Source organism: Macaca thibetana, chromosome 2 (genome assembly GCF_024542745.1).
Source record: "Macaca thibetana thibetana isolate TM-01 chromosome 2, ASM2454274v1, whole genome shotgun sequence".
NCBI lineage: Eukaryota > Metazoa > Chordata > Mammalia > Primates > Cercopithecidae > Macaca > Macaca thibetana.
Window position 1 is genome coordinate 165,385,876 of NC_065579.1, and position 14,604 is coordinate 165,400,479.

The 14,604-nt window shown below is 35.8% G+C and overlaps 1 protein-coding gene across 4 annotated transcripts in view; it reads left to right on the forward strand.

The window, feature by feature from the left end:
- MORC1 (MORC family CW-type zinc finger 1) overlaps positions 1–14,604 on the forward strand; it is a 155,599-nt gene that overhangs the window by 111,302 nt on the left and 29,693 nt on the right. For all 4 annotated transcript variants that reach the window (XM_050778900.1, XM_050778901.1, XM_050778902.1 and 1 more), the window contains 4 exons: positions 6,082–6,144; positions 7,858–8,103; positions 8,284–8,355; positions 12,330–12,434. In XM_050778900.1, coding sequence (XP_050634857.1) covers positions 6,082–6,144; positions 7,858–8,103; positions 8,284–8,355; positions 12,330–12,434 — 486 coding nt within the window. The remainder of the gene's footprint in view (positions 1–6,081; positions 6,145–7,857; positions 8,104–8,283; positions 8,356–12,329; positions 12,435–14,604) is intronic.

A 14,604-nucleotide genomic window follows, 5' to 3' on the forward strand; every position in this document is an offset into this window, starting at 1 on the left:
TACTGCAAGAAAAATGTTAAAGAATTCTAGCAAAATATAAATACAAAAAAGAAGCAACTATAGCCATTCCTGATAAAATTTTCAGAAAAACAGGAATAGAAGAAAACTCTCTCGATTGATAATGGGCATTTACAAAACACTTGCAGCTAAAATCTTGCTTATTAGTGAAAGAATCAATGTTCTCCCACTAAGGTCAGGAATGAGGCAAGGGAGTTTCACTCTCACCCTCTAGTTCCACATTGTACAGGAGGTTCTAGATGGTGTGAAAAGAGAGAAAAAGAAAGAAAAGGCACTCAGATTGCAGAAGAAGAGGTAAAAGTTTTTTTTCTTTCAAAATTTGATAGTTTGTGTAGAAAACAGATAATATTTATAGAAAATTACTACAACTACTGAAATGAGCTTTAGCAAGGTTGCAGGATACAAAATCAATATATAAAAATTAATTTTCTATGTATTAGCAGCAAACAATTGGAAATTGAAATTGAAAAATACCATTTCCAATAGCATTAAAATATATTAACTACTTGGAGATAAATTTGGCAAAAGACATGTAAGACCTGTACAGTGAAAGCTATAGAACACTGCTGAAAACATTAAATAAAACACATAAATGGAGAGAGATTCTATGTCATGAGTTTGAAGAGTCAACATTGCTAAGATAGCTATTCTCCCCAGTTAGCATCAATTAAAATTCAAGCAAGTATTTTGATAGAAATTAAAAACTGATTCTAAAATTTATATGGCGTGCAAAGAATTTAGAATAACCTTAAAAAAGAACAAAGTTGGAGGAATCATACTACCTAATTTTAATACTCGTAATAAAACTGTAGTTAAATCAGTGTGGTATTGGTGTAAAAAGAGACAAATATAGCAATGAAATGGAATAGAGAGTTTAGAAATAGACCCACAAGTATATGGCCAGCTGATTTTCAACTAAGGGACCAAGATGTTTTAATGAGAGAATAAGAATCTTTTCAACAAATGGAATCAAAACATTTGGATAGTCATATATCCCCCCAAATAATAAACATTTATTCTTATTTCCTGTTATATACAACATTATTTTGAAATGGATCATGGAGCTAAATGTAAAAGATAACCTTCTAGAAAAAAATATAGGAAGAAATTTTAGTGACCTGGTATTTGGCATATATTTCTAAAATATGACACAAAATGCATGAACTATAAAAAGAATTTTTTTTAAATTGTACTTCATCAAAATTAATGACTTTTGCTCTTCAGAAGGCATTGTTGAGAAATTGAAGTCAAGCTACAGACTGGGAGAAAATATTTGCAAAACAATACCTGACAGTGGACTTGTATCTAGAGTATGGAGAGAACTTTTAAAACTCGGCTGGGCTCGGTGGCTCACGCCTGTAATCCTAGTACTTTGGAGGCCAAGGCGGGTGGACCACGTGAGGTCGGGAGTTCAAGACCAGCCTGACCAACACGGAGAAACCCCATGTCTGCTAAAAATACAAAATTAGCCGGGCGGCGTGGGGGTGCATGCCTGTAATCCCAGCTACTCGGGAGGCTGAGGCAGGAGACTCGCTTGAACCTGGGAGGCAGAGGTTGCAGTGAGCCAAGATTGTGCCGTTGCACTTCAGCCTGGGCAACAAGAGCGAAACTCCGTCTCAAAACAAAAACAAAAACAAAAACAATAGTAAGAAAACAATGCAGTTAAAAAATAGACACATTTAAGCAGGTACTTAACCAAAGGAGACATGCAGATAGCCAATAAACACATGAAAAGTCAATTTCATTAATAATTAAGGGAACTGCAAATTAAAACCACAATGAGATAACCACTACACGCTCACTACAATGGATAAAGTTAAAATGATTATGCTATGTTGACCTAGGATAGAGAGCAACCATTAAAAATGCAAAATGGTAAAATGACTTAGGAAAACAGTTTGGCAGGGTTTTTTTTGTTTGTTTTGGTTTTTGTTTTTTGAGATGTGGTCTCACTCTGTTGCCCATGCTGGACTGCACAGTCATAGCTCACAGCAGTCTCAAACTCCTGGCCTCAAGCGATCCTCCTGCCTTGGCCTCCCAAAGGGTTGGGATTATAGGAGTAAGCCTAGTTTGGCAGTTTTTAAAAAGTTAAAGATACACCTATCATATGACCCAGATATTCCACTCCGAGGTATTAGTCAAAAGAAATGTAAGCATATGTCCACTTCAAAACTTGTGCTTGTGTGCTTATACTAAGCAGCTTTGTTTGTAATTGCTAAAACCTGGAAGCCATCCAGATGACCATCAAAAGGTGAAAGGACAAATTATGGCATGTCCATTCGGTGGAAAATTACTTAGTAACAGGAAGGAATGCACTCTTGATTCACACAGCAATATGGATGAGTTTTTAAATAATTCTTCTGAATGAAAGAGGTCAAACAAAAAAAAGATTGCATACTGTGTGATTTCACTTAATATAAAACTCCGGAAGATGCAGCTAATTGACAGCAAGAGAAAGCAGATCAGTGGTTGCTTAGGAATGGGACAGGGTTGGAAGAGGTGCTGGGGAGACAAGGAAAGTTTTGGAGATGATCAGTATGTTAATTATCTTGATTATTATACATATATCAAAAGCTTTCAAATTATATATTTGAATTTTGTGCTGTTACTTGTTTGTCAGCTATATCTCACTAAAGCTGTGAATTAGAAAAAAGAAAAATTAAAATGCACATCAGAAGGAAATTAAACATACACATTTATACATACATTTTTTAAAACTCAATGAAAAAGGTCATTTTTATGCAAGAAGATTCTAAAACAGAAATATAAGGATTTGTGAAGAGATGCTGAGACTGTAGGAGACAATGAAATAAAACATAATTTTCAGAACTTAAGGAAACAGAAGAAATGAAATCATACAATTGGAAAGAACACAAGGCAAATTATCATTTTGGTAAGGACAGTGGGGATGTAGAGCAAAGGTCACAAACTATTACCCATAGGCTAAATCCAGTCCACCCCCTGTTCATTTATGGCCCACAAGCTGAAAATGACTTTTACATTTTTAGATGGTAAAGAGAGAAAGGGAGAGGAGAGACAGAGAGAACACTGACCTGCAAAACTATTTTCTATCTAACCTTTTACAGAAAAAGTTTGCTGTCCCCTGGTGTAGAGGATAAAAGTAAAAAGCAAATAAAAATAATAGAAATTAGGAAAGAATTGCTTACAATTAATTACACAGGAAATGATAATGATAGAAGTAAGAAGGAGACACAATATTTGCATAATTTGAATACCCAGAGAAAACAGAATAATGGAAGAACACATTTTTAAAGATATGAATCAGGCATGCTTTTCAGGAAAAGGGTAAAACTTGAAGCTACATGTTTGAAATGGTATGCTACACAATAGGGAAAAACTGCCCCCAGAATAGTCAATAGTAAGATCTATATTATAATAAAATTACTTGACTGTAAAAAATATAGATTCCTTTGACCAACAGGTATACACATCAAGTCACCTATAGGGACAAAACAGTTCACTTTGGCTTCAAACTTCTCTAAAAAAAAAATCAGCTCCAGGTGATGAAGTAAAAACTATAAGATCCTCATGGAAAGGAAGTGTGAACCAAGACTTTTATATTCACTAAATTACTCTTCACATAAAAAGCCTACAGGTAAATAGTTTTAAAAATAGGAAAGAACTGGGTATGGTGGCTCACGCCTGTAATCCCAGCACTTTGGGAGGCCGAGGCGGGTGGATCACAAGGTCAAGAGATGGAGACCATCCTGGCCAACATGGTGAAACCCAATCTCTACTAAAAATACAAAAATTAGCTGAGCATGGTGGTGTGCGCCTGTAGTCTCAGCTACTTGGGAGGCTGAGGCAGGAGAATCGCTCAAACCCGGGAGGTGGAGGTTGCAGTGAGAGGAGATTGTGCCACTGCGCTCCAGCCTGGCGACAGAACAAGACTCCATCTTAAATAGATAAATAAGTAAATAAAATAAAATAAAAATAGGAAAGAACTCAGGAAATATTCTCATGGTCTCTTTTTGAGGAAACTACAGGGATCAAACTTCAACCAGCAAGAGATGTCTGAAAATTCTACAGCGAAGAACTGGATGTAAGCATTGACTGTATTTAATTAAAGCAAAAAGCCTAAAATATATGTGACATTAAACACCAGACTGAGTGTAAATACCCTGGCAATGTAAAAATAATTTGGCTAACAAAAAAGGAAAGGCAAGAATGATAGAAGGGGAAAAGTAGTTTGATGTTTGCCTCAACTGTAATAGGAGACCAAGAGGTGTCATTTATTTGATTTCAACATACTTCTTAGTACTAAGTTAGACACTGGGAAGGATCATACTGTTGATAAATATCAGGGGAACAAAAGGGGGAAGAGAAAATAAATTTTGCCACTGTTCAGAGTAGGAAATACATAGATCCTGTCTAAAGACAGAGAAAACTAAAAATATTATATAAATTTATCACCATAATGGAGGTCACCAGAAAAAGAGAAAATACTATGTATCATTAAAAACTTAAATTATAAAAGTAAAGGATAAAATAAAATGGTTGAACCAATATCAAACGTGTATATGATGTCAATAAAGCAATAATTACAAGTGATATATGAAAAAAAGAGACAATCATACTAGTAATAGGAAACTTTAACTTACTCTCAGCTCAGGGATACCCAAATAATCAATAATAATAATAGCAATATACATATAATTTTATCTATCTATCTATCTATCTATCTATCTATCTAAACTCTGCACTCTCAAAATAGAGTATGTATTTCTTTTCAAGAACTCTTGGAATAATCACAGGATGACTGGGCCACCAAAAAGCCTGGCAGAGACAATTTAGCAGTGTCTATCCAAATTATAAATGCATGTACCTTTTGACCCAGAAATTTCACTTTTGGAAATTGATTATATGGACATATTAACCCAAATGTGAAATTACCTATTTACTAGGTTGGTCACTGCAAAATTGTTTGTATAGTAAAAGATTAAGAAGATCCAAATGTCAATCAACAGACCTGGTTAAATACATTTTTTTTGCAACAATACACTGGAATACAACAATACAGCTGTAAAAGAGAATAAGAAGCTCTTTATGTACTAAAGAGAAAGACCTCTAGGATATATCCTTAAATAAAAAGGCATGATGCAGACCGTGTATATAATATACTACCATCTTTCCCTGCCACAAAAAGTGGGAAAAATACACACACACACACACACACACACACACACACACACATATATGCTTATATATATGAAATATAAACAAATCTCCAGAAACATTAAACAAGATGGTGGTATCAGTGGTCACATGTTAATGGAATATGAATTAGACAAGTGGAGATTGAAGTAGTAAAGAGGCTTCATTTTAATATACTTCTAAAAATGTGTTGTCACATGTGACTACATTACCTCTATAAACATGTAGAGAGGAACAATGCCATGAGGGCATAGAAGATAAAGCAATTAATTATCCCTTGGGGAATTGGAGGAGACCTTCAGGATAGTTATCTGAACTGAGACCTGAAGGATGAGTGGAATTTGACAAATGGACAAGTTTGGAAAAGTCATTTCAGGCCGAAGTATGGAAACATGAAAATAAGCCTGAGGAATAGTAAATGTGATTGGGCACTGACTGCATTAGGGACATAGTCAGGGCCAGTTTACCCTCAAGAGTCCATTGAAGCTGATGCCCAGAGCTCTGAACTAGACAGTGCTGCTGCCTGAGGTCAGAATTCCTTCCAGACCTGGGACCCTGTAGGTGGGGAACAGAGAGTCTTGAGAGAAAAGAGACAAGGGCTGTGGAGGCTGGACACGAGACTCAGTTCAACAGAGCAATGCCTTGTTCAAAGACATTTGATCCATAATGCTTCAACAAACCATTGGATTTTCTTGCACTGTCTTGTCACTACTAATCAGAACATTACTGCAGTATATCTAAACTTAAATGCACTCCTTGAACAATTATTCATGAGGGTTTGCTATCTTGACCTTTCTTTAAGAAATGGAGAATGCTGAATTATTACCCTATGCCAACTGAAGGTTATTTTTACTTACATTTGCCTTAATGGTTTGTTTTCCCATAAAGCCTCAATTTATACCAGTGGACGAAATCACTGTCACTTCCACCTGCCTAACTTCAGCAAATAAGGTGAGTAATTAATGTAGGATTAAGCAATTTATGTCATGTTTTAACCATGTGAAGGATAAGCCTTATCGAGGGCCAACGGTCTTCATGGTTTATGAGGTTCACACAGTGAAGCACTAATAGATTTTAACTGCCATTTTATTCTTGTTAGAGTGATACATGTTTATTAGGGATAAGTTAGAAAATAAAACATAAACAAAATTTAAATCACCCATTATCTTCCTTCCTGTGCATAATAACCTTTTAAAATGATGTATTTCTTTCCAATACTTTCTAGGGATATATACCTATATGTTTTTTGTCTACGGATGTGTATTTGCCTAGAAATATGTTGTATATATAGTTCCTATGTCATTTCTTGTGTTTGCTAAATGTCATATTACATTCTATTCCTCAAATGTCTGTTCTTATGTAGAATTTAAAATTTAGAGAGGAACATGTTTGAGCCTTTAGTTAGAGCTTCTCAGTTATATCAGTCACACACAAAAATATGGAACTCTTTATAATTTTAATTATTCACATTTCTTAACAGGCAGATGATGGGATTTATAAACTCAGACAACCTTTAAATAAATAGATTTCTGATATACATAATGTATTTTGTATCTTTGGCATTTCTTTACTATTCATTTTAAATATTGAACAGTTGTTTCCATCCTGTCTTTTTAGTTTATGTATGTGTGTTTTTAATTTGCACCTTCTGCTACTATATCAAGGAATCAGAGACCAATGAACCCAGTAATAAGTTGGAGCTGGTATAGTCTTATAATCCAGCTCCCTCCTTTTATAGTAATTTATCTAAGATCACCACATACCTGAATTGCAAAACCAGACTTAGAACCTACCCGTTTGATAATAAATTATCACCAGAGTCTGAGAGCAAGATGAAGAAAGGGATTCTTCTGGAGTGGAAAGCAGTAAAAATCACCTGCAAGTAACTTGCCATGGGAAATAGATTGTAATATGTCATTGTAAGTCCTCTGTAATAATAACATTGTCTCATGCCTTGAGATTTGACTTAGCTATGAACAAACTAGTATACTCAACTGTATCATAACTTTACAAAATGGTGGTGGTTTATGTGAAGGAAAATGGGAGCTAAAGAGTTTCGTTGAGCCCTCAGCACTGTTGCGGAGAGGGTTACTTGACTAGTGGACACTAAGGCTATGGAGGATAATGATATGCTTAGAATAACTAGAATGTCACTTGGTGCTCTGCCCTCAACTCCTCTCCTTCTAATAGTTATTTTTGGTTTCTTACAAAAGAGAATAGGCTCTAACAAGCAGGCACGTGTATTCTAGATCTCTTAGCAAATGTATCTTTCATTGACTGCGGTAGCAGCTAGCAAGGGGCAGGAAGCAGGATGTGAATCTGGATAGGGATAAGGACCAGCCTTGTTTGCAGCAGGGAGCCAAAGGCAAGTGAACCTCTATTGGGATGAAGTCAGAATGCACAGTGTGTTCTCAATTGCTGGGCTTTTTTATCCTCAAAATCAGATTTCTTGACCCAGCACAACTTTGCAGCTATTTAGGAATCATATTCTTAATAAGCCATTGTGGCATTATACATTTGCTAAAGTTGTTTCTAAACTTTTGATTTTTAAACTTTGTATTAGTAATAAGAAATACCTGTTATAATGAGGTTATGAGAGAAGTGGTGATTAATTATAAATAAGCTATCTACCAAAAAATAAAAACATGTTCTTTGTTATTTAAGGAAAATACCAAAACCCAGAAAATCAGGCTTTTGGGCGATGACTTGAAGCATGAATCTCTTTCATCCTTTGAGCTTTCAGTGAGCCATAGAGGACAGAAAAGAAACACAGAAGAGACAGACTCTGATGTAGAATATATTTCAGAAACGAAAATTATGAAAAAGTCTATGGAGGAGAAAATGAACTCTCAACAGCAGAGACCTCCAGTAGCTCTGCCAGAAAATGTCAAACTAGCTGAGAGATCCCAGGTATTATCATTGTTTCTTGTTCACAAAACAATTCACTTATTCTGGAAATAGCATTCGGTCAAGGTTTTGCTTCATCTTCACATTTTAAGACACTCTAATTATAGAATATACATTGCAATCTGTGTTTCCTGGACAAGGTCCCAATTTCTAATTTTTTTTCTGTATTCTCTGTTTTGAAAGAAAAGTCAGATTGCTAATATTACCAGTGTCTGGAGCGCTCAACCAACTGAAGAGGCCCTGAAGGATGCCCAGGCGGGAAAAGGCTTTTAAATTTGTATTTAAGGGAGAAATATTCATATAGGATAAACCTTTAATCTTTAAGTTTTGCATTCAATGTGTTGTAGGAAAAATGCTTAGCTAAATCATACATATTGTTACCCTGTAATCAAGGTTCTGAAAAAACTGGGATATAATGTATTACTAAGTGTTGAGAGTCATGTTAACAAATGCACCACTCTAGAATTTTCATGTGTACAGATGAGTTTATTTCTTTGAAAAGAATCACAACACATTTATTCTTACAGAGTTGCCATTATTTAATTCTTTTTTTTGAGGATTTGCCCTCAGATTCAGTTTATAACAATATGAATGCCTACAATTGAATGGGCATTTACCCTGTGCTAGGTTCACTGCTGAATGATTATAGACATCATTTCAATAACTTTCATTTTATATCTTTTTAAGCCAAAATTTACTGCCTAGTTTATCTGCCTTGTCCATCACATTTGACTTCTAATGCCCTTTTACTATTTCCACAAATTAAATTCAACCTTAAGGAGTAGATATTGTTCACCATAGGAAATATTCAAATGAACAGCTATAGGCTCTGAAAGCCATAAACTTACTTAATTAGCAAATATCTGCTGAGTTCTACCCAGTGTAAGACATTGGATTAGTCGTGGTGGGAGGCAAGATATTTTATGCATGATCCTTTCCAAAGGAATTATTTTGAATAGTAGTTACATTATAGAAATCTCTCACACATTCCTTATAATATCTTTGGCAAATGGTATACAGACTCTCTGAAAATCTTTAGTAAAAATCCTTACTTCCTAAGGCAGCCTTTCCTTAATACCATTTTTTGGGTAGCTCATCCTCTTAAAGTATTTCAAGTCCATTTTCCTATAATTTTGAAATTTTTGCCCAAATCTTTTCTTGAGACTATATGAGCCAAGCTGCATCTGTTTACAACCTACAGAATTTCAAGTTTTTTGTTGATTTGAATTATGTATTGTACTTGAATGTAACATTTTATATATTCAGCAGATATTCAACCCTTGCTGTGTTCGAACTCCTGCATGTTATCACTTTATAATCATATCTCTTTTAACTCAGAATTCCAGAAAGACTCATTAGCTGTGCAATTTCAAGATTTAGGATTTGTCAGTTTATTGTATAGATATGTTACATGCTCTAAAAACATACAGTCCATTGAGAAGTTGAGAGTGTGTCCAAGTGTTAGAACAAAACATTTTAGACATTAAATACAGGGACTCACTCAGTATGCACGTGCATGTGTGTGTGCATAAACATATAATATGTAAAGCTATATGAAGCAATATACACACACTTCACGTAGATATATATACTTATACCAGTGTATACATAGATGAATCTGTATATGTATAATTTTACTATGTGCCATTCAGTATGCCTGTCACAGGAGATTTGGGAATAAAACCACATATGGTTTCTGCCACTATCAAACTTACAGTCTAGTGATAGAGACAGACACCCAATAATTACAGAGACAAACGTCAACTGCTACTATGGCAGTTTTTATGACACAGTAGTATGAGTGTTTATAATAAGGGTTTTTGATTCTGGTAGGACAGGAACATCTTCCCAGAAAATATGGTAACTAGTCTTTTAGGATTGAAATGTAAATACATTGGTAAAAGGGGAGGAAAAGCATTTCTAAGCAATGGTAAAAGAGGAAACATGGTGAATATGAAGAACTTTAAAAAGACAAGTAATCTATGGCAGGGAAAAGAGATGGAAAGGGACTGTGGTGTGAAGGAGTAGGGCAGGTCCTATAGGCCACCCATAAGGGGTTTTGCACTTATCCTGTAAGTAATGGGAAACTATTGAAGAGTTTCAAGCAGGGAAGTGACATGACCAGAGTTTTCTTTAGTGAAGATTGCTTTGGCTGAGTATAGAAGAAAGGTTAGGAGAGAGCAGAGTTGTTGGGAAAGACAGTCTCAGGGGTATAGCATTTTGGCCTCCACCTTGCTGCATAAGAATGGACCTTGAGCCATTCTCTTACCAAGAGATGAAGACCACACATGGCCTATGCTGGGTTTATTGCCTTGTATGGAAATATTTTCTCTGTTGCAAGTCCAGTGTATGCTCTTTTGTTCTACTTAAATGTGTGTGTCACATGAAACCTTGGTCAACCCCACTGCTATATCTGTCTTCCTTAGGGAGGGAACACAGCATCTTTCTCCTGTAGTATGAGAAGGGTGCATGTAGCCAATTGCCCAGCATTGGCTGATGGGGGAGCCTGCTGGGCATGGGGGACTGATACACACTTCTGAGGCTGATCTTGCTCTTCTCTGTGTGAGTAAAGCATTGTTCCATCTAGTGCCTGATTGCATTGTGTTTTCTTTGGCAACTCCAATAAGCAAGATACTATAGGCAGAAGTTTTGAGACTCCTCCTCTGGAACTGATAACCAGTACATGGTGTTTCTGTTTCACAGATAATGCTTAACAAAAGTGAATGTGGGCAGAGCAGTTAGGAGACTTGACCGTGCTCTGATGGAGAGATCACAGTGGTGTAGGCTAGGATGATGGTGATGGAGGAGGTAACACTGCCCTTTCCTGGGGGCTGTCTTTATTGGATATAGAGGATCATGTAGAGGAAAACAGCAAAATGACTACAGAATTTTGAGCTCTTTCACCAGGTTGAATGGTGATTCCATTAATTGAAATTGGTCATTGTAGAAGGTGACGGGGCTTCTGGAGAACAGCATGAGTTCAGCTTACATAGTTTGAGACTTCCAAGAGGATGTGCCAAGTGAAAAGTCATAAACATGAGTCTGGATTTCAGAAGTGAAGTTTAAATAGGAGACAGTCTTGTGAGGTATTTACATGCCTAAGGATGAATGAGGTTGAGTGGGTAAGAAGAAAAGAAGGACTAGATAGAAACGTGCAGAATTTTAGCATTTTGTGGCTAGCTACGAGAGTACAGCTGTGCACAGATGATTGTGAAGGAATTGCCAGAGCAGTAAGAGAAGAAACCAGGAATTTACTATTTCATTAAAACCAAAATGGAGGAAAAGGGTGATTTGAAGAGAGACTGTCACGAAGGCTAAATTCTGTTGAGAAGCCATCTCAACTGGCCAAAGACATAAAAATTGTCTGTTGACTTAATGATTTAGAGGTAAGAGGGATGATCTCAGGAATATTTTTGTTGTTGGAGTAGAAAGAGTAGAAACCAGATTATAGATTCATGCAAAAGTAATTGCTGTTTTTGCCATTAAAAGTAATGAATTTACCGCTAAGTGGAAGATGAAGAAATGGAGACAGATTGCATATCAGCTCTTAGAAAAATAAGCTAATATCCCAGGCATGGTGGTGGGCGCCTGTAATCTCAGCTGCTCAGGAGACTGAGGTAGGATAATCACTTGAAACTGGAAGGCGGAGGTTGCTGTGAGCCAAGATCGCACTACTGCACTCCAGCCTGGGTGACAGAGCGAGACTCCGTCTCAAAACAAACAAACAAACAAACAAACAAAAAAAAATAGAAAGATAAGCTAATTTCATTCCAGAAGACATTATATATTTAAGAAAATCTAGAAATCCCCATTTTCTCCTGGATAAATCAGGAGATTGTGAAATTCTTTATAAGTACTTGAAAAATTAATTTAATCAGGTTTTAAACTGTAATTGAAACAACGTTTGATTACTCGAGGATTATTTGTAGTAAATTTCTAATATCCTGTCCAATAAACACACTAGGCATTACCACCAACAGAGAAGGTTCAGGAAATATAATTAATTTTAATATTAACCTAAGCAGCATGGAATTAGGAAGGCAGATATGCTCTGAGTAAATCTTACCACGTGCTTATCATATGCAAAGATCAGAAATTGAATTTTCGCTATATATCCTACAAAAGTCTACAGTATGTAGAGGCAGAATGAAGAGTGAAGGTAGCTTAATGGTACCATTGATTGCAACTAATCCTTGTATTTTTTTTTTTTTGTTAATTCCTTGGTATAGGCCGCTTTTTGGGAAATGAAAAAGAAGCAGAGTCTGAACTTTGTAGAGGAATGTAAGGTGTTGATTGAAGATGACAACAGCAAGAGTGATTCAGATATTATCCTGGTGAGATAAACTAAACACTAAATGACACCTTGACATTTTCATATTCACAAAGGTTAGAGGGATCTGTTAGTGCCTCAAAGTAATGGAAACATTTAGTTGGATAACCTAGTTTTTAGATGAAGAAATAAGACTCAGAAAAGTTTAAGTTACTTGCTCAAGGCTACATAAACTAGTAGAGATACATCTGGAACTTACGCATCTCCACCCCTAATCCACGGCCCCTTTCTGTTTTAGTTATCAGGCTAAGAAAGCCTTAATATATATGTAAATATACAAAAATTTACAAAAGTTATATATATAACTTGAAGGTCATTGTGAAAACTCATTCCCAAATCTGAAGAATATGATCCTTTCTATAATTTGTAATTTGGACTCTCACCAGAAGGTTTACTTCTGAATTGACTTAAATTAGGCAGAGAAAAGTCTATTCAAGGATTATGGGCATGCTCCCCATTTTCTCCTTTAAATAATGTCTTCCTATTTCTAACTTGATAGTTGATATCAAGGAGTACCTGTCTGGGCTCCTGTAGAATCGAGTTGCTTTGCCTTCACTAAACCAAACGTAAAAAGCCCTTGGTGTTTAGGAAGAAATGATTCAAGGACTTACTATATGAGAAATGTTTTATCTGTGAAGCCATGGTGTTCATTATGTTATATAGTGTCCTTTCTGTTAAAAAAAATCACTAAAAGTAATTGACACATGAGAATTTCATGTCAGGGAAAAAATCTGATATTTTCTTTTATCTGAATACAAATTTTATTACTCATTATAGTTTCCTTTTTACCTTGATTGCCAAGAAGCTTATAGCTAAACTTGAACCTGCGTAAGAGCAACTACAGTAGCCTAGATGGTTCTATTTTTGACATGATAAGTGAGAGTATTTAGAAAAGGACATGGCCTCTTTGGACATGTCTTTAGGGTAAGGTCCCTCAAAATGCTATGTAGAATTGTGGATTAGGTTTAAATTGCACTTGTGCCAATGAGAGACATATCACTTCTTCTGACTTTAGCTTAATTTATGATAATGTCCTTCACCAGAAAATTATTGTCACAAGGTACATGACATAACTATAATGAAGGTTTTATTTAAAAGTTGTTTCATTTTGGAAAATTTTAAACATAGTGCAACCATGGGAAATGTGCCCATTTCCCGGCTCCAGTGGTTATCAACTCATGGCCATTGTTGTTTCATCCATATCCCCTCCCTGCCCCCATTACTCCCAGACATCATATCATTTCATCCATAAACTGTAATCATTTGAAGAAGCCATTTGAAGGGATGTTAAAAAAGTATAGACATGATTTGTGAATGGGAACAGAAATAGCCTCACTATTAACAGTAAAGAACAAGTAAATGAAAAAAGTAAACACCAAAGTATTTTCAAAAGGAAAAGGGTCAAAATTTAATCAGAGGCTAGAAAGAAAGACAAAACTGCAACTGGTGTTGTAAATAATGCCACCTCTCTTGACCTCTTCAAAGCAAAATGTAATATAGTTGTACCTGTGAATATTACTGTTCACCACTTGCTTTTCAGAAGTTTCAAAGTCTGTGTGAGTTTTCATGTAGCCTTTACTTTGTCACCTCTCTCAGCTTTGCACAGAGCTTTTGGCAAGTGCCTTTTCATGAATTAGAGATGGCATTTATATTTAAAATATTGTCTTTTTAGCTAGTAGTTCTCAAGTTCTTATATTACTGTGTGTAGCTATGTGGTATGATTTGTGTCTCTGTGATCCTAGCAAGATGTCTGTTTTCATACTCATGGTGTCTAATTAACTTGGATAAACACGTATTATCCAGAGATGCACATTAATTTCTGTTTGGCTGGAGTTGCAATAATGCAAGTAGGAAATAATTGCTCCTCAATGTTGTCTGTCTGTACTTTCTTAAACCTAGAAATTAAAAAAAGATCATCCCATCCCCCGTGCTCCTTCCTAGTTATCTTCTAATTATAGCATGTATCTGTGTGCATGTGTGAGTGTGTGTGTGCCCCTGTGTCTATTAAATTTCAAGAAGGAAGGCACTCAGTGCTAATGGTGGTGCAGGAAGTTGTCACTTAAGAAAGAATAATTAGCTACCACAAAAGACTCCCTCCCCTGACCCCCAAATGTGGCATTTATTATTTTGGCAAATTTACTGGATGTGGGACCCAGGGTCTTATTTTAGGTATA